The sequence below is a fragment of the Colossoma macropomum genome, unplaced genomic scaffold, assembly GCF_904425465.1.
Source record: "Colossoma macropomum unplaced genomic scaffold, Colossoma_macropomum, whole genome shotgun sequence".
NCBI classification, from domain to species: Eukaryota; Metazoa; Chordata; class Actinopteri; order Characiformes; family Serrasalmidae; genus Colossoma; species Colossoma macropomum.
In genome coordinates, this window is record NW_023494795.1 from 40,314,881 (window position 1) to 40,341,152 (window position 26,272).

The following is a 26,272-nucleotide window of genomic DNA, read 5'->3' on the forward strand; positions in this document are numbered from 1 at the left end:
TTGAGCAGCATCTTTTCTACCCAAGGCTGTAATAAACTCAAATAATTCTAACTCCTAATCCAGCAGGGATCCTGCCAGTATGTGTGCTTGTATGTGTGTGTGTTTGTGTGTGTGTGTGTGTGAGTGAGAGAGAGAGAGAGAGAGAGAGAAGGGGGGGGGTGTAGGGGGAGACAGAAAGAAATCGAGTGACGCATTTCAAGTGGGTGCAAATGCAGCATCATCTCACCTCCCCCTCAGTTTGACGATGCAGAGATTTCAGGGAGGTCACGCAAGGCACCCAAAACACGCTTACACTAATTCCTCCACAGTCAGAAAGAAGATTTGTCACAAGCTCATCTCATAAAGAGGAAAGAAAACCCCGCTTGTCTTGGTCTTGCACTAAACCTCAGCATTCCTATTTTGGAACATGCAGTAGCAACTACCACCTTATGTTTTGATACTGTAAGTGGAGCTGTGTTTAATCTTTAAAAACAAAGTCTCTCTGGAGTGACGCCACAACAGAACAACCTTTGTTTCCCTTAAAGAACCTTTCAATTGACGATACTTTAAAGAAATACGCCAACATTGTTTCAGCTTAATATAGGGAACCAAAGGCTCTCATTCTTAGCCATGCACAATATTAATGTTAAAAAAGCATAAACATGGTAAATAATGTCACCATTTTTTTTACGTCATTAACACATTTTCTTAGTCTAACACTTCAAACTCCCCACAGTTTCCTTATGAAGATGAAGCCCAGCTGCTTGCTATGTTGCTATGGCTCCACCATTAACTCCACTGATGGCTCCAACATTAACACTACTTTAAGAGGTGATTTTAAGGTCAGCAAAGGCTTGGGCATGTTCATCGCTGAAGATTTTTATTGGCTGGCTTGAGGTGTGTTGCTGGGAGGTCTTTGGCCTCTGCCAAAGTTGCCCAGTGAAGTGCACCACTAATAAAGAATGAAAGGAAAATAGAGAATAAGCCGATGAAGGGAGGAGGGTGGTTAGCGCAGGGCCAGCCGCTGATAACATCATCCAGCTCACAGAGCTGAGCAGGGAAGACAGTGATTTGGGTGTGTGACTCACATGCTGACCCAGAAACATCGCTGGAATAGTTTCTCCTCCAGTGAACAAATCTGAAAGCACCAAGGCAGTACTAAGGAGACAGGGAGCACCACACTGAGAGCATGTCAGAGCCCTGATGCTGTTAGCAATGCGCAGCTACTGGTATTATCAGTGTCCTCTGCAAATGTTTTTGAAGACAAATGGTAATAGCCGATTGATTGCCAGCATCTGTAGGGAAGATAATATACAGCAGCAGGAGACTAGTAGCAGCTAGTTTGCTGAACAATGTTGTCTGTAGCAGCAGATTAAGGAACTGGGATGTTACTGGCCGGTTTTTAAGAGGCAGATTTAGCCTTCTATACTGTAAATGAAGCCTGTTTACTTAGAATCCTTCAGAGATTCAATTACTACAATTTATTATCATGCACAGTATATTCATATTTCAACAATTTATATCATTTCAACAACATATGAGTTAAAAGGGACTAAATATCTGTGCTAAGATCCTAAAGGATCCTATAAGATCCAAAAGTGGAGCTTGGGCTAATACTTAGGTTATCAGATAAACTGTAGAGAATCTGAGACGAATGCAGAAAGAACAATAATACCAACCCAATCAAGCCAGAAGAAGCATGGCTTGAGTTAGGGCATTTGACTGGACAAAGCTAAAGTTCAGAAAAGATGGGAAGACACAGTGGGGCTCAGGGGCATAATTAAGAGTGTTTTTAGAGAGCATTTAGCCACTGCTGCTTTGCCCACAACAGGGAACAGACTAAAGGTCAAAGGGGTATAAAGACTCAAAGAGGTTCAGTTTAATGCCCTTTAACCTTGCACTGTCCTCAGCCCTGTAGAGCGGCTAATAATGCTGGGCACAAAAGCCAGTCCAGACATTTTACTGAAAAGGATCTCTAAATTTAGGCTGATTTGATGACAGTTATAATTGCCCTGGATGCTGTGGCCATGGCACAACATGGAACTTTGAGTCACAATGAGCATTCTGTGGGAACCCTCGGAATTCATAAACACTTTCATTCTTCTGTCCCTTGTACTTCTTACCCATGTCACCCAGGACTTGCAGACAACACAGAAGACAATACTGAAGGACTTCATTACAACACAATCCATAATATCACACTTTGTAACATTGTTTTCCATAATTATGTGTAGAAAGATACATTTATACAACCTCTTGCAAAATACAAACATTTTAACATGTCCTCATCAACTTGTCTTCACCATTTCCTCTCAAGGGGTGCCTTCTAGGCTGTTACATTATTTCATTAGCTCAAGTGAAGGATGTAAGATGAGAGGGGCAAGGAATTGAGTGAACACAACTGTTTACTCCAGCAGCAGAACTTTCCCAGAAAACACTTCGATCTGACACAATTCCCTTTTCAAACCTCTCTAATAGTGAGAAAAGGGGTTCACCAGCAATGACAACAAAGTCTTGAAATACTTCATATTTCAAAAGCTATGCTCAAAGGATTTATGGAGCACACTGCTCCATCTGTTATATGTGAATGCTGATGTTACTATGTAATTACTCTGCCAGCTTGGTAGTTAGCAAGCTAAAGGCTACACAGGTAACAACAACAAAAAGAAGGCAAGACACCATGATTTTAAACCAAAGCTTACAGCCAGACAAAGCAGTTATTCACAAAATGTGTGTTCAGGCTTCTTAAAGAAATGGACTACATTACAAAGTTTAGCCAAGTCTAGCTAATTACCTCACTGAGGCTAATTTAGCCAAGGGCGAGTGAAAAATCTGATAAATCCACTGCTTTTTGTCGCCTCCTTAGTTTGTGCAGGCAGTGGCCACTTGTGTGATCTGTGTGGTGTGTTGAAGGTGGCAAGGACATGTTTAAAATAAGTACTAAAATGGGGCCACAGTCCTTGAAGAAACTACTGTAAGAAAAAGGCAGTGTCCATCAAAGTGACACTACAAATAGGGCCCAGTAATTGACATGTTTTTGAAAACAAAAGCGCCTTTTAACCACCAGCTTGTTTGTTTGGACTGGAAGTGTTAAAACTTCTAACTCAAACATTTTGTTTATGCACTTTTGCCTGGCCCACAGTAATTGGGAAAGCATCATGGCCAGTCATACAGCTGTAAGGCCATGATATGAAAGAAGATGACGCACCCAAAAACACAACAAATCTAATGTGTAATTAATACTCTTGCTCCAAAAACCAACCAATAAAGAACTCAAACTACAGCTTCGAGGAACACCAACCATGCTTAAAAAGGTCTATGGGATGGATGAACTGCAGTGGTTTCTAACATATAGCTAATGATCAAAGAGGTTAATAAGACATGGTTAGAGTCAGCAAGCACTCCTCTGTTAATTAAATGCATATTGATAACCATATTGTTTTCCCTGTTCATAGGAAAACTGACCGCTTTGTCTCTAGATACCACTGAACTGCCAGCTGTGAATGTCTTTAGAAAAAAGGTCACACATTCACACTGACAGGTGTTTCCTATACTTAAACAAATGTTCTGATTGATTTTACAGCAATAATGCAAAAGCCAATTGGTTATTGAAAAAGTGTCATGTGGGGATTGATCAGAAAATCTAAAGGAATGCACCTGCCATCTTTAGTCATCTCTGAACCTGCAAATTACCAAGAAGAGTTTTTACTTTCAAAGAAACCCACAAAAGACAGGAGACATCACTACCCTCCCCTCAGTACTGATACTGAGGTAAAAGACATCTCGGTTTAGTGCAGAGGTCTAAATAATGCCCCAAGAGAGCACATTCAAAGGTATTTGATCAATGATATGAATATGTGAGAGCAAAAATAGAATGAGAATCAGTACACCAGATCACAAGAGGATAAAAAAAGTTTAAAGCTGGAGGGAGCAGTAATTGGCAGGTGTTTGCTGTAATGCACAGAAATAATTTCATGGATAATTATAATCTATTTAACCATTTTTTCTTAAACTCCAACATGATTATAGAAGTCTGTCATCAGGGTAGGGATGTGATGGACTAGATATACTCAGAATATGTATTCAGAATACAGAAATGAAGTATCTCTACACAGCCTATGTTACATTTTGAAAAGGCAGTATTCAGTAATCTGAACACAGTTACTTTCTAAAATTTGTCAGAGAATACTTTTAGAACATGCACCTAATACATTAAATAAAAGCACAAATATACAATCTTTAAAATAAACACCATTGCGTATAGCACTGCGTATAGCAAACAACATCATGAGACAGACCTTTAAGAGGAACTCAACAAACAGCTTCTTTGCAAACAGTGAAGTTTCTGTTAAAGCATGAGACTGTTAAATCAGTGAGATGAGCCAGTTATTTCTCTCTGAATTACTAAGCTTCTCTAATAAAAGATATGTTTTTTAAGCTATGTACGCTTTAAGTCATGACAGGGCCCAGTCCTGCTTGGACTGTGGGACGTAGATGATAAAAAAAGTTTCTAATTTCGCAACTTTACTGAAATGACCAATGACAAAATAATCACATGAAGAATCCTGCCAACAAGTAACAGCAAACAATAACAGCAGAGTTTCTCCCTCTTTAGAGTACAGCAGATGTATTTCAAATGTATTCTGAATGTGTTACTCTGTACTGTAAGGGAATGTTACTAAATACATTTAGGACAGCGTATTCAGTATTCAGCCATCACTGTGACTGTTATCATAACGCATAGTATCAATAATTTAGTCCCTGATTCCAAGGAAATTAATTATAGTCTGCTTTACATTTTATAAGATGGGTAGATGGGTAGTGGAGTACAGAGTAAGCAAGCGCAGGAGAGAGAAAGGGAGAGAGAGAGAGAGAGAGCGAGAGAGCGAGAGAGAGAGAGAGAGAGAGAAATAAGGGGCAAGCACCGACAAAAGAGTCAGAGAGCAGGAGAGGAAAAAGTGTAAGAAAAAGGAGAGAAAATATCCCACATCTGATTGTTGTTAGTTCATTAACACCAGGCAGGCAAACTGAAAGCTGCTCTGTCTGTACTGTGATAAAAAGCTCCAGCAGGGAGAGAAGAAAGAGGCAAAAACAAAAATAACCTCTGTAATTAAGCAGCGAAAACAGAATAAGGTATTGATTTGTTTGACAACTGAAAGTAAAGGACAGTGTGCGTGAGTGTCTTCTGTACTGTATAGGACCATAAAGCTGTTAATTATTTCTCTGGTGCTTGTATATCTATGCTACCTCATGGCTAGCTAAAAGGCTAACCTAATGAACTATTTCAATATCTTAACTGATTAGTAGCACCATCTATTTTGAGAAACTTCAACGAAAAGCAAAATGATTAAAAAACAAAAACTACAAATGTATAAAAGACCAATTAGGATTTTCTCAATACATTTTTAGTAATATTTTTCACTGTTAATGTGCAACATTAAGAGGTACACTTTAATGCATTGACTGTCTCTAGTATCGCTGTGAGCCATAATTCCCTTTTGCACACACAATACACGTAAAAACGTCTTACACAATTTCATACACACTACTGTGTAAAAGTTTTAGGCACTTGAGAAAATTACACTGTAAAATGTCCTATTTATCTGAGCAGTAAGTGTCAAAAAAGACAAACAGCATTAATGCAAATTGATTTTATATGTGTCCATTTCCAAACCTCTCTCATTGTGGAAGCCCAGTATTATTTACAATTATCAATCAAAACCTAGTCTGGCTAATTAGTACTACATTAAATTAAATCAGGTGTGCTGGTGATGGAATCGAACAAAGCTGTGCTATGGCCAGAGATGTCAATCAGAAATCTGAAACCAAACCTCTGTTCTTCTAAGAAGATAATTTCAACTATTTTTTTTTTTTGAAAAATTATTCTTACTTTTACTGCACCTTATATTTTTAAACATTTTTTCAAAAGTTAAAAGGTGTTTTTACAACCAAAATCACAGCCCACAGATAAATTATTTATTTAGTTTTAAATTATTTATTTAGGTGTCCAAGACTTTTCACAGTACTGTATATAAAATATTTGGCACATTATATTTTGATAGTACTGTCAGCTATCTGCACTATCCATACTGCACTCTTTCTCTCTGTACTGTACTACACCACACTACACTACACTGGTATAGTGTCTGCTAGACTGCACTGTCTTGTATTTCTGTGTTGTTTTGCACATCATGCACATTTTACCAGCAAATCTTTTGTCTTAGTGACAATAAGGTTGAACTGAATTTAATGGCTTATTTAAAATACATCTTGAGGTAATGTGACACGAGTAGAATTCGACATTGCAGTGATTGTGCTAAACTTTGTCTGACTACAAGTTTAAAGTTCTGACCATTAGTTGTATCTCTGTGGACAGGTTCTTTGCTTTTAAAAAGAAAATGAAGCCACTCAAATTGTCAGTTGTCAAATTGTCATTTAGTTTCATGTAAGGTGCTGTTTTTGCAAGTTTATAAATGTACTAGGGCTGTCAACAGAGACTATATTAGTAATAGACTAATCTATTGATTGTTCTGATAATTAATTGAGTAATCAAAGAAACAAACAATGGCCTTATTGGAAAAGGATGAGGAAACTATAATAAAAGACTTTAAAATATCTATATTCACAATAAAATAAAATGTCACAAAAAATATAAATAGATGAGTCTATCAGGCTCTGTTTCCTATTGTAAAACAGACCAATAGGAGAATTTAAAATAAGCACTCGCATCTTAAAAAACTGCCAACTAATCACCGCAGATTCAAAGAGAGGGCACATTTTGATCTGTTATTGATTTTAATTTATGAATTATGACAGCCCTAGAAAATACAGCTCTGTACTGATTCCACATCCACATCACTTCCACACCAACCCTGCACAGGAATTATGATAGCTGTAACACTCCTTACTGGTGAGACAGTGTCTTTAAACTGTCCATCTAGCATAGTATCTCCATGGCAGTGTCAATAAAGACAGAATGCTAAGCAGAAAGGCTCTTAAAACCTTCTCTTCATGCCTTTGTGTCTGAAGACTGAATGTATTTCATCCTCAGCAGTGGCAGTAGACAGCTAGAGGGTCTTCAAACAGGAAAGAGAAAAAAGCAGAAACAGACAAAGTGAGAGAAAAAGAGCAAGAATTCCACTTCTGAAGTTCCTCTACTGGTTCTAAAACACGATCTTCAGCGTATTTAGTATTATCACCAATAGCCCACATCCTGAGCTAAACAGACCACCTGGTTGTCTTTATCATGGCATACATAGCGTGCCTCATTTAAAATGCCACACATTCACTTTACAAACCAACTGAAACGTCTTTGATAGAGTTTTTATCAATCTACTTTGCTTAACCTGGGTCCAAATCTCTGGTGTGCACCTCATTCTGCTCTCTTGAACATATCTTTTTTGGTTGCAGCCATGGAACTGACAGAGAGCGAGCAATAGGGTAACTCATTCACCACATACTAACTCCTGTGTACTCATCTCCATATACACAAACACATCTCAACTGGGGGCTCTGGAACAGTGCCAGTGTCATTATATTATGAAGGATAAGAAATATATAGAAAATGACTAAGTGGTCTAGTGAATATTTGTCATTTTCAGCTACTGTTTATTCAATTTCTCTACTTGCACTCTTGGGAACCCAAAATAAGTCCTCCTTATTTTAAACACATGATGGTTCAACACTTCATGTATTAGCAGTCTGAATTTGATGCATGATACAATAAAACATGGTAGGCATGCTTACTGGTGTTTCAGTGTTGTCCAAGGCCTTTGCAGAATCCATAATTACAATGATGCTTCGCGCAGGGTTTCAGAGTGTTGTACTGAATTTTAAACAGAATCTGTGAAGGCAAAACTTCATTCCAATTCTGAAGAAACTAAACACAAGCCAGAGCTATGAAGATACAAAACCATTCTCCAATGACATAAAAGGATCTAATGTATTGTGTATTATAGTACTGTATAGTGATACAGTGGTCTTCCTACTTCCTGGATCACATACACACACACACACACACACGGATAGAAAGACAGCAGGAGAGAATCTCATTAAAGCTGTAGTGAGGAAGTGTTGTGGACTTGACAGGGATCAGATTAGTATTGCACACACTTTCTCCTCCTGTCGCCCCCATCTGCTCTGACACTGCAGATTGGGGGGAAAAAAAACAGTAGGTTTCTGAACCGGGTAAACAGAGTCAAGCCCAGGCAACGCTGCCATTTGCACTTCAAACAGGCAAGTGCATAAATGGTGCGCTCATACTCATCTCACGGTGTCTCCCAACTGGGACAAAGGCACAGAGATTTAGTAAAAACCATCTGAATCATCTGCTTGGATGTACTGCAGGAAAAGCAGATGGGCGAGAAACATATCACATTGCCTGAGTTCTTCTTTGAAGTCAGAAATTGCATGACTCGCCCCTTAAGAGTCACTTCTTGACGCAGTATTTAAATGCCCCTTCCCATGAATGAACACACTCTGAAGGTCCAGCAAACATTTGAGAATATTCTAACTAAACTAGAAACTTCCATTGGGGAATACAATACAAAGACTCTTTGTGACGGAACCTGACATATCTCAATGTGCTCAGACCTGGTGAAAGCTGAAACTCTCTTAAGTGGATATCCTGTTGGAACATGCAAGTAAAATGGGACAAGTACTCACTGTGGCCACCCCTTAGGGAGGCAGGAGAGCGGTAGATAGAAACGTGTGGAGGGTGGTGCCGGCCTCCACCTTGGTGGTGGTGGTGGTGTTGATGTTGGTTCTCAGAGTGGGAGAAGGTGGAGGAGGAGAGATGGTGCAAGTTATCAGGGTCTGAGCCCCACACTGTACTGAGAAGACACCCAACGGCCAGGGGCAGCATGTGGTTGAACCTGAGGCAGGAACGGGACTCAATGCAAGGGCGCATGATGAACGCCCCCACCAAGGAGAGCGAACTGCACCCAGGCAGCAGAATATGGGCAGTCAGGAGAAAAGCTGGAGCCAAAACTTGCTATGATCCCATGGCACCCAGAAATTTTCCACTTCCACTTGATTAAAAATCCACTCGAAATCCTACGCGGATGACGGCTGTTTTTTTCAGGTGGAAAGCAAAAGGCTCCTTAAAGAGTAAGTGAGGATACGTGTGGGTGTAGGTGATTATTCCTTAATTCTGATGGCAGCTATCCCAGCAGCAGTTCCTGAGATGCTGAAGTGTGAAGCCAAGTATCCCCAAGTGCCCTACCTCACCTCTGGAAGAGTGAGGGAGCAAGTGAGGGGATGCAAACGCATGCTAAGCACCAACCTGGTGCCACTGTTGATCCCTCTGTGCCTGAGCGCTAGCCTCCAACACGCAGCCTCACATGCCGCTAGCAAGTCCCCTTTCTCCCCTTCAGCTGGGGAAGAGCAGCACTTGGCGGCATGCTCCGTATCTCTCCCCTGACAAGTCCGTGCCAAATGCTAATGAGCCTAAAGTCCTGCCGAAGAATCACGCGAAGCTCTCTCCACTGCTCAACCTCCTCTCCACCAAAGAGTGCAAGAGATAGAAAAGGATGGATAGAATAACTGGAGAGAAGAGAGACAGGGAGAAATAAAAAGGGGTGCTGAATCTTGCTTCAGGTGAAAGTAAATGGAGGTGATGGGACAGAGAAGGGGAGTTACTCAGAAGTGGGCCAGCCCTATGCAAATCCACCTCCAGCACGGAGCAAATCAGGAAGGCTGGCTGCCACTGCAGAGGAGTGAGCTGCTTTTAGTCAGGGGTGGAGAGACGGAGCAGGAGAGGGAGGGAGAGAATTGAGAATGAGAGGGAAAAAGAACAAGCAAATAAGAGCAGAGGAAAGGAGAGATGGCGAAAGAGAGAGCAGCTAACATTGAGAAGAAGAGATGGGACCACTGACAGCACTGAGAGAAGAGGTAGTGAAGAGAGAAGAAAAAGAATCTACTGCAGATAGCTCTGAGCAGGGAATTCATTCAGATTTTGTACACCAGATTGGTGGTAACACTAGCATTCGAGTAGTGGCTCTGCGTGATCTACTCTCTAGGTTTCAAATGTGTCTACAGAACCCCACTGTAGCACAGCAGGGAATTCACAGACTCTACTGTATGTTGTTTATTTCATCTAGTTCTTAGGCACATACACAAACACTGTACTTTCTTTTCCCATCAGACAGTAGAGGAAGAGGAAACAACCAAATGTACATCACCAGCTGTGTTGGTTTATGCTGATATTTCGGCTCTTCATATTTTTAGGATTTAATCTTAATCTAGTTTTTAGATTTAAATTACCAGTGCAGTGCTACTTCAGCCTTCAGTTCTCTGATGTCACACTGTCATGCTGATTTGGTTTATACTCACATTAAAGATAAATGGTGGCAATGTTTGTTGTGGATTTGCCAATTTCCAAGTTTTACTCTCAAAATGTTCTGCAAAACTTTAGCTTTTAATGTGTAACTTCAAATAGAGGCTGACTGCCCAGATTGCTTTCAATAAAAATATGCCAATTTTAATGTGATTTTTATTTAAATTGGCCGCCTTCTTTAGGTGCATTCTTAGATGAAAAAAAGGATTTCATGGGCCTACACCAGCAGGATCTCAAGAAGGCACATCCTGAAATAGTGATTACAGTCACAAAGTTCACTTCATCTGAGAAAGCACATTTCAGCTAGATTCTGAAGATGACCACAGAGAGGAAAAAAAAACACTAAAAGTACAGTACTATGAAATGTGCTTCGCATCAGTGACAGCATGACCTTGTCACGATTGACTGCCTTTGTTGAATTTTTTTCTGATTTTTAAACTTTGCCCTCTATAAACACCACTCCACCTCATCCCAAAGGTATTTGATGGCACTCCATAATGCCAGAGAACGCAGTTCCACTGCTCTACAGGCCAATGCTAGGAGGCTTTATAGCCCTCAAGCCCACGCTAGGCACTGTGCATGGTTGCAAAGTTTTAGAAACTCCTCTTTAATTTGGCTTCAGCAATAATAAGAAAATACATTTGTTTTCTTTTCCAAAAAAGAAAAAAGAGACATAAGTGTGCATGAATAAAAACAGCGTGTCAGACATGAACCTGTTTAGCTTCAATGAAACATCCAGCCACTGCATAACATTCAGGAGAAACTTCATATTTCAGTATCCCAGCAAATTGGTCCAAGCTTTACCTTGTTATCCACACTTCTTTGTCTCATCTTCCAGTGGTGTTAAGAAATTTAAATATGTTCACAGTGTGGTATGAAAATAAATTTGCACTACAACTGTGGTGATTTTAATAAGGCCAGCTTTTAAGTTTTAACTTGGCTTATTCTCCTATTTATCATTTTACTTCATCTCATGCACTAGTTTCTCATTATTTGCAATTTACCATCGGACAAATAATTGAACAGAATAATTGAAAGGCTACAGTGAAAAGGAGATGTCTATCCTCTCAGTACTTTAGAATTAGAAAGGAATTCTGTATGTTAGAATTGCCCTCTGTTGACCAGTGTTGGTAACATGATACAAAGCAATGAGTTACAGTAACACAATTACTTTTTCCTGTAACCAAGTAGTGTAGCGCATTTGAGTATAATACATGTTAAGCCCTTCCTGGATCGGGGCCTTGTCGAGGCGGAAGGGCTTGTATGATCTAGGGATCTTCAGAGCTAAGTCGTCGGGAGCAGTATGCTCCTGGTAGGGTCTCCCAGGGCGAACAGGTCTGGAGTGAAGACCCAGACTAACTCGATCGAAAAATCCTCTATGAAAAAATGGACACAGACAATCGTGTACCCTGCCCGGGAGAGGGTCACCGGGACCTACCCCTGGAGCCAGGCCTGGGGGTAGCGTCCCCTGGTGAGCGCCTGGTGGCCGGGCAGCCCACGTAACCCGGCCGGGCTCAGCCTGAGGAGGCAACGGGGGGGGACCATGTGGGGTGCAGTGCCGTATAGGCAGTGGGAGATTGCGGGGGGGGAGCCCCTGGTGGCCTGCAGCAGAAACTGGCTCTTGGTACGTGGAACGTAACCTCACTAGGGGGGAGGGGCCGGAGCTTGTGCGGGAGGTTGAGAGGTACCAACTAGATATAGTTGGGCTCACCTCCACCCACAGTGTCGGCTCTGGAACCAAACACCTTGATAGGGGTTGGTCCCTCTCCTACTCCGGGGTTGCACAGGGTGAGAGGCGCCAGGCGGGTGTGGGGATACTCACGAATCCCCGGCTGGCAGCCGTGCAGTTGGAGTTTGTCCCGGTGGACGAGAGGGTCGCCTCAATGCGAATTAAAATCGCAGAGAGGAAAACTCTGACTGTTGTGTGTGCTTATGCACCAAACAGCAGGTCGGAGTATTCGGCCTTTTTGGAGCAAGTGGGTGGGGTTCTGGAAAGGGTCCCACCTACAGACTCCATAGTCTTACTGGGAGACTTCAATGCTCATGTTGGCAATGACTGGGAGACCTGGAGAGGCGTGATTGGGAAGAACGGCCTGCCCGATCTAAACCCGAATGGTGAATTGTTATTGGACTTCTGTGCCAGGCATGGATTGTCCATAACAAACACCAAGTTCAAACACAAGGATGTTCATAAGTGTACATGGTACCAGAGCTCCTTGGGTCATAGGTCAATGATCGACTTTGTTGTTGTTTCATCTAACTTGGGACCATATGTTCTGGACACTTGGGTGAAGAGAGGTGCTGAGCTGTCAACCAATCACCATCTGGTGGTGAGTTGGATCAGATGGCAGGGAAGACCGATGGTCAGAGGGTGGGGTGGGGAAGCTCTCACTTCAAATGAGGATATTGTCGGTCGGTGGAAGGAGCACTTTGAGGAACTCCTTAATCCGGGAGATATGCCTCCCTCACGGGAGTCAGGGCCAGAGGCTTCTGGCGTGTCAAGCTCCATTTCCCTGGTGGAGGTCACTGAGGTAGTTGGCAAGCTCTTCAGTGGCAAGGCACTGGGGGTGGATGAGATTCGTCCGGAGATGCTTAAGGCTCTGGATATTGTGGGGCTGTCGTGGCTGGCACGCCTCTGCAATATCACACTGCTCAGGGGTATCACACTGCTCAGCCTCCCTGGGAAAGTCTATGCCAAGGTGCTAGAAAGGAGACTTCAACCGATAGTTGAACCTCGGATTGAGGAGGAACAATGCGGATTCTGTCCCAGCCATGGAACAACGGACCAGCTTTTCACCCTCTCACGGATTGTTGAGGGGGCATGGGAATTTGCCAACCCAGTCTACATGCGTTTTGTGGATTTGGAGAAGGCTTACGACCGTGTTCCCCGAGATATCTTGTGGGAGTCCATGGTCTTAGCCCAGAAAAGGATGGCATGCCCACTCCAGGTAGGGGGAAAGGACTTGCCCCAGGTGGAGGAGTTTAAGTATCTCTGGGTCCTGTTCACGAGTGATGGGAAGAGGGATCGTGAGATCGACCGCAGGCTGGGACAGGCGGCAGCAGTAATGTGGTCGCTGTACCGGACTGTAGTGGTGAAGAGGGAGCTGAGCCGTAAGGCGAAGCTCTCTGTTTACCGGCGGTCTACATCCCAACCCTCACCTATGGTCATGAGCTATGGGTAATGACCGAAAGAATGAGGTCGCGAATACAAGCGGCGGAAATAAGCTTTCTTCGTAGGGTGGCGGGCTACACTCTATTGGATAGGGTGAGGAGCTCGGCCATCCGGGAGGAGCTCAGAGTAGAGCCGCTACTCCTCCACATTGAGAGGAGCCAGCTGAGGTGGTTCGGGCATCTGATCCGGATGACCCCTGGACGCCTCCCGGTGGGGGTGTACCAGGCACGGCCTACCGGGACAAGACCCCGGGGTCGTCCTAGGACGCGCTGGAGGGAATATATCTCCAGGTTGGCCTGAGAGCGGCTTGGGGTCCCCGGGAATGAGCTGGAGGAAGTTGCGGGGGACAGGGTTGTCTGGGATTCTCTGCTCTCCCAACTGCTACCGCGACCCTAGCTGGACTAAGCGGTTAACGACGACGATGATGATGATGTTAAGCAGAAACGAGTAGATTCATAGAAGAGGAAATACAGCCTAGGAAACATTACTGTACTGTACCGTACAGTAATGTGGCCCTCAGAACTGAATCTGGCAAAAAGTGTCTTAACTTGCCAGCAATGGGATCTAAGAGCACCACCTTAAATGAGTCAGGCAGTTCAATTTTACACCTGACCACAAGGATCTCTGACTTTTACTCAAAAGTGCTCTGATTGCCAAAAGCATAATGCAAATAAGGTGCATATTTCATTTTAAGAGAGTGTTTCAGGCTTTGTGTAGTGCAAACAGACACGTGAGCAGTGTTGTATGCTTGAGTGATGCACATTAATTATTCTGAATCTGCCAACACTGTCATGCAACTGATGATAGGCAGCTGCTACCTAATGACACAACAGTTCATAATTTAGTTTCAGTTATCAAGACACAATTTTTCACTTATATCTTGTAATCTACAATAAAGAAATGCACAAATGCTTATGATTTATTAGTAATAAACCTGAAACAGACTAATGCTTTGTGTCTAATCTGAAACTGAAAATGTAAATTTTATACTCCCATAACGAGCTCTTCATCAGCGTTCATATCGCAGAGTGGAGTGCAACAGCTCTTTAGTTGCTCAGCATGCTTCACACTGATGTTCAAGTTAATGGATCTTCAACCCCAGCAGGCTCATTTTACGGAATCTAACTCTACTTTATTATCACATTTCAATAACAGCTCTGATGTACCCAGCAGAGAGAGAAAGCTTTACCTTTAAAGAAAGCAACTGGAAGGCTGAAAGTGGAAACCAAAGACGAGTGAGCATTCCCTGACGGAAAAAACAAACAATACCGACGGGAGTAGTGTAAACAGCAAGGGTCCTTTAAAGTCAGCTTCAACACATGGGAGAATAATTTGTGGCAGTCTCACCTCGAGACCTGTGAGCTCACGCAGGCTTTGTATAATCTGTCGTTCCACAGTTTACACTCAGTCGGCTAATCCTCACCACCATGACTCATGGGCTCCCAGTATTTTAGCTTTAACCACACTCTTTTACTGAACACATGTACACATGGTTGGAGACAAGTGAAGATACTGTGATGATCTGAAATTCATATTTAGATTTTTATACATACAATGGTCAGAATGCAAATAGAAAAGTAATGCAGTATGGTGACACAAGATTCCATTGAGAAATCTGACATTGTGTTTGCAAAAAAAGTCACCGATATATAGCGCACCATGAAGACTCATTTATTAATGCTAAATTAAAAACGTGAACAATATCTGAAGTAGCAACAGACGCATTTTGAGTATTTTAGTAATGAATGAGGCTCCTTACGGCACAATATAGCTCTGATCTTTTTTGCAAACAAAAAAGTCTATGCTCAAAGTCCAAATTTTGAATGTAATCTAGCCACAGATATAAAAGTAGCAGCAGTAGAAGTGTTAGGAACATTGGCTGTTTGGGTAAAAAACAATTAACATCACAAATACAAACAGTAACATTTAATCTGTCTGATTTAACATTATATTCATATAAAGTACCTACTTAAAGCAAAAGTATCATGCACTCTGCTTGTGATTGGCAAGCAAAGCACACTGGTGGCTTTCCATTCCGTAGCTTTTCACAGCAGTAAAAGTGAATCACTCATAAAATCAAATCTGGCAGAAGCAACTGAAAAGGGGGGGGGGTGTGTTTAAAGAGTTAAAAAGGTATCACAGTCGTAGTAGATAAAAATCTTGAGCTTCCATTTCTAAAATAACTACTGTTCAGAGTTGAAGAAAATGTGGACACCACTCTGACTTGCACACTCTTAGACACATAGCACACATGTGGCAGTCCCAAAATCCCAGCAATGGACCTGAGATAATTTCAGAAAGATCTGATTAACAGTTTTGTACAGTTAAGTTAACTAACAAACTAATAATCACACGATGAGATTAATGAAATCAACACTGTTATGATCTATGAATCTTTATGACTGGGGTGATCGATGTGGCAAAAATATTAAATTGTATTACTTGAAAACCTTTTCATAATATATGATATGCATCATGATGTTTTGTTTTTCTGAGGTTTGATCAGCTGGAACAGATAATTAGTGTCACATTTAAATATTCCATCAAAAACTATGAGCACAATGATTTTCGTTCAAAGTTTCACAATAAATCCAGGACTAATTACTAGCAATGCATTGATACATTTTTTTTTTTTAGACCAAGTACAAGTACATATTTTTAGTGCTCACAAATTCTGTGTCCAGTCCCAAACCATAACCAACTTATTTACTTTGAATTGAGTAGGGCTGCAGTGGAGAAGAGTGGGTTTTCTTCCACATCAGAAAAGCACAGCTGTGAATAAAATATGTTTCATAGCTTGTTGTCCTCATCAGTATGTTTCAAAATCAGTCCCTGTAGCACGGTGACAACAGGAATGATGTCTGGGGCTAATGGATATGAAGCTAATCCAGGAGCTCACTTGTACTGTTATGTATTGTAAAAGTCTTTCGTCACACTGTACATTTGAATCATCATGTACTGACAAAGCATACAATTTATATTTTCTCACTGTACGAAATTGCTCAGTTCATGCTATGTGAAATTGAGCCCCTACAGACAGCTCTGTCCATAAACAATGTCCAATAAAGCTGTTTCATTCAAAATAACACGCTGCACAAAGAGTACTGAGCAAACACGCTGAGAAACTGAGCAGCATTGGTGTTTGCTGTGCACTGAAGCTAAAAGCAGGCATGGATGTATATAACAGGACAATACACCCTCTCTACAGAATATTTTCCAAAAAATAAAATAAAATAAAATAAAAAAAACACTGCATTAATGTGTATACCTTGTGATTCTACTCAGTCAAACAAAGTAAAGTTGGCATATACAGACTCTGGTAGCAAATGTTGACTTTTATGTTGCTGCTAGCCTGTCTCCACACATATTGGGGAAGTGGCTGTGATTGTGTTTGTGTGCATGTTTAACAAAATGTGCTAAAATCACACAGCGGAATGTTTGCAGTGACCTCTGCAGTGTCAGAAACACTCTTTTGTGTGAGCAGACCCTGTTTACTGCCAGCTTGAGTCGTTTGCTTAATAGCAGCATACACGCTGCTTATGTCACACGGAATCAGCTGGCATTGGATATTAGTATTGGTGAATTTTTATGAGTACGAGTAAATCAGTGCTGTATCGGCCTGATACTTGATACCAGTACTGCAATCAATATACAGCTCTGTTGTATTTGTAGATGAAGAATCTTGAGTGTGGATTTGACCTCTCCATCACTTCCCACAAATGCTCGATTGGGCTCAGGTTGGACTATTTGTATACACTATTTATTGGAACTCTCCAGAATGCTCCTCAAACCAGTCCTGGACAACTTGGGCTCGATGGCATGGTGCATTATCCTGCTGGAATATCTCATCATTGTGGGGGTAAATGAGGTCTATGAACGGCAGCAAATGGTTCCCATATCCCATGGAAGCTAAAGAACTCTGCACAGACCTGCGTGTCAGTAGTAAAGCAATACTTGTTTGCATATTGTATAGTCTTTATATAGTAAGACGCTCTACTTTTTCATTAATTTGTGTAAAATATATCCACATTCACACCAAGTCTACTCTACATTTAACATCAGTTGATGCTTTTGTGCCATGATCTTCTGCAATTAAAATTCTCTGTCTAGTCTAACCAGCAGGACTAAAATAGCATGGATAAAACAATAAAACAACATCAGGTCCACAATATTTGACATGTCCATTTTAATTAATCTAATAGTTGACTTTTCTAATAGTTGACTTGCCCATTCCTTTTTCTTACTAATGATATCAAAGAAAAAGAAAAGGATTCATACAGAAAAGAAAGCATTACTGATGCTTGATCTTGACTTCCATCAAAGTAGTTTCCAGTAGGGGAGGTAGCTGGGTTATTTGTAACAGTAAGAACAGTGCAGGGGGAAAAAACACAATGCTGCAGAAGCTTTGGAACCAAAGAGTAAAATCTCATCATCCAGCACCACGAGTCTGATCTCCAGTACTCACAAAGCATGTTAGTCCATGACATTCTTCACCCCCGTAGTGGGTGAGCACACTTAAGCTTACAGAGCACGGTGTCAGCAGTGTGAGACATTACTCTCTAAAACAGCACACCTGAATTGATCCTGGCATCCTCCACTCTGCAGAGCTCCACTGAATAAATTGCTTTGAGTGTGAAGCTGTCTTGATTCCAAAGCCATCAAAAGCACAGAAAAGGGCTGTCTGTACTGCCCCTCTTGAAAATAACACACTCCACAAGAGCTGTAACAGGGTCTTAAATAGGTCCCCTTTTATTTGCCTATTCTGTAAACGTATGCCTTGTTTCAAATGCAATGGTTTTTCAGCAGTATGTGGAAGGCTTTTCAGCAGAAAGATGCAGTGCCTGAAAAAACCATACAATATTAGTAGTATGACCTGCTAGATGACAATTAGCACTCTGCCCTAATGCTGTCATGATTTCTTGAATAAACTCAGCTTAAAAAAAATATTTATTAAAATGCACCTTCTCAGTATATCATTAATGATTAGTTTACAGTTTTGACATATTTAACAGGTCTCTCTATGAGTAAGAAACAAGATGCATGTGCAACAGATTGTTATTTTTTAGTCTTTCTCCAGGCATCCTAGTCTGTCTTTTTCAAGTGAACACTTCAGGAATCTTTAAAAGGCTTTGCATGTTTTGCTACTGTTCAGTTTCTCCATTTTTATTGTTTGCTCTGATTACTCTGGTTATTTACATATATTTACCCATTAAAAGTATACTTATTGCTTAGAACTACTCAAGTAAGAATCATCTTTAGAAAGTGAAGACTACAACATGCAGAATTCAGTACGCGATTTTCACGTCAAAAGCCTTTGGACATTTATGTCACAGTGAAAGCCTATGCAGGCTCTTTATGTCTGTGTGATTTTCATGCCTATAGCTCTGACCGTTACATTATTATTAAACAGGTTACACTATTGTAGAAATGTCTGAATAAAGCCAATGACAACCTACTGCATTGCAGGAGACTGATTAGCTGCTCAAGTGTGATATGATGATTTCCTGTGACTGAAGGCAACCATAAGTACTCACTTTACAAGCGCAGCTAATTTTTTAGAAGCATGATAAATATGGGCACTGTAATAATGTTTGCATGGCTGAGTTTCATATACATGCACTGGTGATCATTTTTGTGGCTGACCATCAGTACATGAAACTTTAACTCGACAGTACCAAGACTTTATACCTGACAGAAACATCACACAGGAAAATCTTCTGTCCTGACCGGACCTCCTCAATCTTAACACACTGCCCAGTAGAAAAAAATGCTTTCAGTTACATGAAGTCAGACATGCAATCAATTTAAACCCTCGCTGTTTCTCCAAACCCAACAATTTGTGGGCAACTTTTCTATTACATTTAACCATTGCACAGATGCTCTTATCCGGACTTATAAAACATGCACAGAGAAGATAAAAAGTAAAATACTTGTGCGAGCATCCATAACATAATCTTGTTCAAGTTGAACTTAAGATAAAGAGAAGCAGTTTCATTAATAAGCAAATTAGCATGAATGACTTGTGACACAGCAAACATGATATTCATTGAAAACATGAATTCATTAAAAACAGTTTTTTTTAGTATGAGTTTCTGTTTAATTAAAAAAATTGTTTGTTGGTCCTGAATGAGATATCAAGAGTCTAATTTCACTATTATTGGTAAAATTAAAATGACAATCTTCAGTTTTCCAATTTCTCATAAAGGCTAATGATGAAGAGTTGGGGAAACTGTTTTTAGATCAATATTAAAGCAGAAAACAGGCTGTCTGCTTTTCACACATGGACCAATCTCAGAGTAGTAATCATATGCAGCAGAAACAGCTAGAAAATGGCAATCACCCACATGAGCCTCCTCCATGTGCATGAGCACAGAGCTATATCGAACATGACTGGCACGTCACTCGGAGAACAATGGACAATTACCTCCCTTTGGACTATGAGCAAATTGCCCCATGTCAAAAGCAAGTCTCTTCTGAGTGGCTATGCTGCATGGCAAGAAAAGCATGGTGCAGGTTCTGTAACAGAGCTGCTGTTTTGCCACAGATTTTCAACAAGACAAGAGCTGCCAGCAATGACACCAGCAAAACACAATCTTTGAGAAATGGCAGGCTATGATAAGCAGATACCTACAGTCTATACTTAACAACCATAAAGGGCAAGTGGTCTTGGATAAGCACCACACCTTAAGAACTGACCTTTAATTCCCAACTCCGGCACACACTTTTGGAAGACTATGGAGTGTCCTAGATCCACTGCAATGGATTCCTGTCTTTGATAAAAACTAATCCAGTCATGGATGCTCTCTTTAGAGAATAACCGACTTTGAAGATACTGGAATTTTGAGCATACAGGGTGCTTACCTCAGGCAAGGCTAGTCTAATTCTTACGCCATCTTGCACAGTACCACTGTATTTCGGAGGCAAAACTAAAAAGATACACCTTTTTCGCAGGTTGCCATGCAAATGACTTCAGAAGTGAGCTCTTTAATAATGGGGCTTTGTGACTTATTTTCTAATTCCTCACTGCATTTAGTCCTTTAATCCTCAGTCTCATTAGGAATGCATTATCACAACTTCCACTTTGTTTTCTCCATGTTCTAAGAAAGGCCATTATGCCATTTAGATTGATAATGAACAATGAGCATACTTTGAAAGAGCACATGTCATGTTTCTTTGAAAAAGCAGTGCAAAAGAAGCACATAGTTCCAGCAATGTTGAGTCACTACTTTGCCTCTGTGGTCAGATTAAAAAGAAGGGTATTTTAATAGTAGATGTACTTTTAGAGTTGGGCAATATAACAATATTCATCGTTATCGTGATAAAGTACATCACAATTTGCATAACATGGACACTGTAAATATTTAAACAGTTCTCAGCAGCTTGTTTTACTAAAAAGAGAGCATAATCTGCGATGTTTAAATGGATTTAATGCAGCACAATGAGTGAAATGTTGACTATAAATGATTGAATTCATAGTTTCATAGTATTTTTAAAATGTGGCGCTTCTTTGTCTGTTGTAAGTTGTCAGATGTCAGAAAAATATTGTGGAACATCATGTATTGTTACAAGCTTCCTAAATTATTGTGACACCATGTTTCACCATATTTTCACTCTTTCTAGGGTTGCCACTCAGACTAAGGGCATGCCTTTCTCACTGGTGTAGCTTCAATAAGTGAACACCAAGGGCAAAAAGGGGAGGCCAGCGCTGCAAGGCTGACATTTTTCAGAGAATCCCCCATCCATCCTCTGTATACAGAGGAGAGTAATTACAAGCTTTTATCAGCCTACGTCCACTCCGCTCTCACAGTTGCTTTTAGTTTAGGTGAGACAGGGTGACAACTGCAACTGGCTAATGCAAATATGAAACAGATTGCAGCACTGGCCCAACATCCCTCTCTTTCCCTGCCAGGTGACCTACATTAGCTGCCTTTGCCACTGCCAAATCCTTGGGAATAATAATCTCATTTCAAATGAGCCAGTAACGGAGAGAATTAATATACACATTGGTCTACATGTGTGCATAGCACATTAATGATTACATCTGGCCCAAACTCCAGGTTAAATAAGGGCTCATTCTCACTCTGTGCTCCACCACTAAAGGATTTGGGAGCAAGCGAGAAAGTCAATATTTCACAAGGGTTTGTAGAATGAAGGAAAGTGACTAACATGACTGTGTTTTTGCTTTTTCTGATCTAGGCTAAGTTCAGTCCCTGGTGGCACCCACTGCTGCAATCAAGCTCAGACTGGAACATCTGTCAAAGACCTCTTTAAATTTTATGAGATGACGACAGCATTGAGACCTTAAAGTGGCAACAGCGGCCTCTTAGTATAGATGCTGGGCTCATCTGTCTGTACATGAAGCTCTCATGCTCTAGTAGAATGACTGAGACGAATGAAGGTTAATAAGAATTTTTTTTTTTTTACAATAACAACGGGATGTGAGATGTATCAAAATAGAACGATAACTGATCATTTACAGCTTGTTGTGGTGGACACCGATACCAACACCCAAGGTTTTACAAGTTCACATTACAATACATGCTTAATGCATAGGTGTAAGACAAGTTACAAGGTATTCATTTTACACAGCCACGACACATTTAAATCAGACATGGCAATCACTATAAAAAAATATTCTATTTAAATATTTTACCTACTTAGCAGTAGGGGGGCAACGATTATTCGACTTAGTCGACTAAAATCGACGACCACATTAGTTGCCAACTAATTTAGTAGTCGATTAATTGGTGACGTCACTACGCGTCTTTCTCGCGCTCACTAGAAACGTTTTGACATTACCGCTTACTGGAGACTTAACAACAGTGCGATGGCAAAAGTGCCGGAGCTAAACTTAGAAAAAATGTTGTCGGTTGTGCTATTTGTAAAGCCGACCTTGGCTGGCATGAGAGCACATCCTCCATGTTGGAGCTTCTTAAGAGGAAACTTGTCAGCTCACTGGATGAAGAAGATTCATCTCGGTAAGATACGCCGTGTCCCAAATCGCATACTAGCACACTAAATAGTGTGTAAAATAGCGCATGTACTATTTGAAGTGCACTCATTAGTGTAGAGTGTGAAGTACAGAAGTGTGTGGTTTGGGACGCGGCGATAGCTGTGTTAGCGAGCTAGTTCGCTAATGTTAGTGTTAAATTCCGTCCTACTTCATGTTGTGAGCTGAGCTGTAACATTTCTATTTTGAAATGCATGTTCTTTGGAATCGTTAATGGAGCTGGAACAGAGAAGCAAGTAACTGTTGTTCACAGCGACCCTGTTCACTTTCCAAATTAGCTACGTTTACACTTTTAAACACTGCATCGTTTTAAACACAGGAGAGCGTTTACAAACAGTTTTCTGTTCTCCTCGAACGTTTCGCTCCACTCGCTAACATTTTAAGCATGTAGTTCTCCGTGGACACGGGGCAGCTGGACATGGGGTTACTGCTGAAATGAAGCGTTTACATAAAATCGGTTATTTAACTGTTCTTAGAGAAGTTTGCCACAAACATTCACCACCTTTCCATCCGCTCCATCGGAGCGCGTCTCCTCTGCAGCGGGGACTATCCGCTCTCTGAGGAGAGCGAGACTCTCACAGGAGCACAGAGAGATACTGACTTTCCTCCGTTTTAATAAAGACCTGTGATTGTAAAACTTAGTTGCAGCAAAGTGTAGACAGACAGCAGAATGCACAGATCACAGACTGCACTGTTTAAATTTAACATTTAAATTTAGATTTGTTTTTATTTATTTACTTGATTAAAGAAAAAATGATGTAGTTTTGTTATATTTTATTGCTGCTACTTTGCACATCCTTGGTTATAAATTTTGACAGGAAAAATAGATTGGAGTTTTATTTTTTTATCTTTTGTATTAGCAGGAAAATTCATCTACATTGTCTGCATTGTTAGTTAGCAAATGCATAAAACAACCTCAAGCTAAATTTAAAAACTACATAAAAGCTATTTGGTAATGTAGTGATTCATAATTTGAATAATCGATTATTTGTTTCAGTAATCGATAGATTGTTCGACTATGAAATTAGTCGTTTGTTGCAGCCCTACTTAGCAGTGCCACTTACAATGGTAGGTAAGAGTAACATTAGGTCAAGTGCCCTAATAATTACAGTCCTCAACTTCAAATCTTCCATGTATGGGCAGGTGATGTTATATGCTATGCTGTCCATTTGAAAGAGTCGAAAAGAATGGAAATAACCAGGACTTCTTACCACATGTGTCTCCATTCAAAAGTAGGAAATTCAACCATTGGTTGTAATTACCAGCCACAAGTCAAATATCAGGCCAAAAATAATTAGATACTAATTATTAATTGGATAATAATCCAATACTTGGTAGTGGAGGCATAGTATCCTGTGGCATAGTAGAGTGTTTGAGTAGTTTAAACATACATACATTATACTCTTTATTGACGTGGCCTATCAAGCACACGCCACTTGAATAGACAGAACACAAGTGCCTAATGTACACTCTGTGGTTTAGTTCAATTAAAACACATTCTGGTAGAAATGCTCTGTTAATGTGGGTCTTTAGAACAAATGACAATACTGCCATTCGAATTCTAGTGTGCAACTGATGAGTGGACTGAGACCCCCAGAACACCTCATTCTTGGTCCTTTTCCAAGTGAATTCTGGTGTGGCTTCAGTTGAAATATGAAAGCAAAATGGACGAAAGATGTCCAAATGGATCAAACACAGAATGATCTCTTCATTTACTTTCATCGTATTTGCAACAGATGAATTCCTGACACTGATCTGACACCTGCCCTGCATTTTAGCATCTCTTTTAGAATGAGCTCTGAAATGGTAATTGTAGAAGAGATGGTGTTGGTTTTAAAACGACGCTGATCAAAGCCATCATGAAATATTGTTATATTGATATTTGCAGTGATATACATCACTCTATACATTTATCATATTATGTATTAATGTGGGATGTTTTGATGTTTCGTAAAAGCAGTAAGATGCATGTGTTGTGTTCACAGTGTTTTTACTGTGCTTCAGGTTGTGGAAAACCATAATAGTGCACTGCCTCTTGGGGATTATTCCTCCAGAATATCAAAATACAAAAAGATTCAGGAAGTTCGGTGGATTTTATCACAGCTCGTGTTGCCATATGTAGGTCTTAAAATCTGTTCAATCAACTGGGACTTTTTTGTCCTAAAGACTTTTGTTACATCTTTTGGTTCAATGTCAAATATGTTAGTGTGAACAATGAGTGAATCAGAACTAAAAAGTAAAATTAAAGTAAAAATGCATAATGGAACCAAACTACATATATAATCGCACCTTAAAAAAGACATCTTATCTTATAATCTCTTATTCTCCCAAACCTTTTATTCACACTGTGAAAACTCCCCCTAACTAAAGCAAAAACTGACACCTGAAATCATACAGCAGAAAGAACTATATGACATCTAAGCAAATATGGCAAGGAAAGTCATGGATAGCTTACTGTATCCAGTATTACTGCAACAGGACAAGAAGTTGCAAATCATGAGATGCTAAACTAAAATGCAAATCGTTTATTCCTCAGTGTAACATACAGCTGAAACTATTAAGAGACTCTATATCACATATATTCTTGTTTCCTTGCTGCTTTAAATAAGGTTTTTAATCACCAGATTGTATTGACAAAGCCATTTATCTTTTCCGTATCTGACAGAGATGACAGTCAAGGCCAGGTAACAAAGTCTGTTTTCTTCCCTTCATTTGCCTCCACTTTTACATCCTGGGTAAATGAGCAATGAGCGATGTTTTCCTCATTAATTATCACTTAAGTAGGGAGGGAGAACGGCGTTTAATTAGTCTGTCCCAGATTTAGAAGTAAATGGATTAAGCATTGTCAGGATAAATGGAGCAAGGGTGCCAAAAATTACTGAAATGATTTGCAGATGTTTGCACATATGCACTAAGCATAACATGGTGAACATAATAGTTCATAATAATATTGACCCAGACACTGAACTGACATTACTCTGTTGTATTGAAATCAAAGTTTTTGTTCCTTCACATAAAGAAGCTAAAGCAGCACAGATGCTCTTACTGTAGATGTCAAAATAGTGAAAACGCACCTTGGATTCTGTACCTTTGTTAACTTGCAGTGTAGACACCCAGGGCCAGATGTGCATAGGAGCGCTGCAGTATGCGCTCACAATTCACCTGAATTTAACATTCAATTTTACGATTTATGGTGTTTATCACAAAAACTGCATGCAGCCCCACCCACTAACTGTGTGCTCAAGAAGCGCGGAGTTTAAAAGTGTGTGAAAAGATACCTCATCTTCTCACTTATGTACATCTGGTCCCAAGAGTTTAAATAGTGTTATTCTGTTGGTAAATATTATTTCTGCATGTATTCTAGGCCCAAATTTGCACTGTTGTGTGAACAAAGAGTTATTCTTTCATTGTAAATGGCTGCAAAAACCTGCTGATATACAGTGCTGTGTAAAAATGTTATGCATCTCAAAATTATATATAAAGCTATTTTTCTGGACATTAAGCGTCTATTTGTTTAATTACCTAAAATTTATATTAAAAAGAAATAAACACATACACAATACCTTGAGATTTTATGTGTGTAAGTGTTTTAGCTTGACTATTTCCAAATTGCAAAAGTCCAGGATTTACAGTTACCGTGCAATTCCCACCTCAGCTAATCAATCATTTTCTAAAATATAAAAAATGTATTATTAATACAAGAAACAAGACAATAATAAACACATGATAATACAAAACAAACACATGACATTAGACCATAAAGCTGCACAATTAC

The 26,272-nt window shown here is 40.3% G+C and overlaps 1 protein-coding gene across 2 annotated transcripts in view; it reads right to left on the reverse strand.

The window, feature by feature from the left end:
* nrxn3b (neurexin 3b) overlaps positions 1–26,272 on the reverse strand; it is a 308,570-nt gene that overhangs the window by 96,990 nt on the left and 185,308 nt on the right. Inside the window, exon 1 of one of the 2 annotated variants that reach the window (XM_036582438.1) lies at positions 8,644–8,842. The exons of the other annotated variant lie outside the window; for it this stretch is intronic. Within the exon in view, the coding sequence (XP_036438331.1) occupies positions 8,644–8,842 (199 nt within the window). Of the gene's footprint in view, positions 1–8,643; positions 8,843–26,272 lie in introns of those variants that run through there. 2 annotated transcript variants of the gene reach the window in all.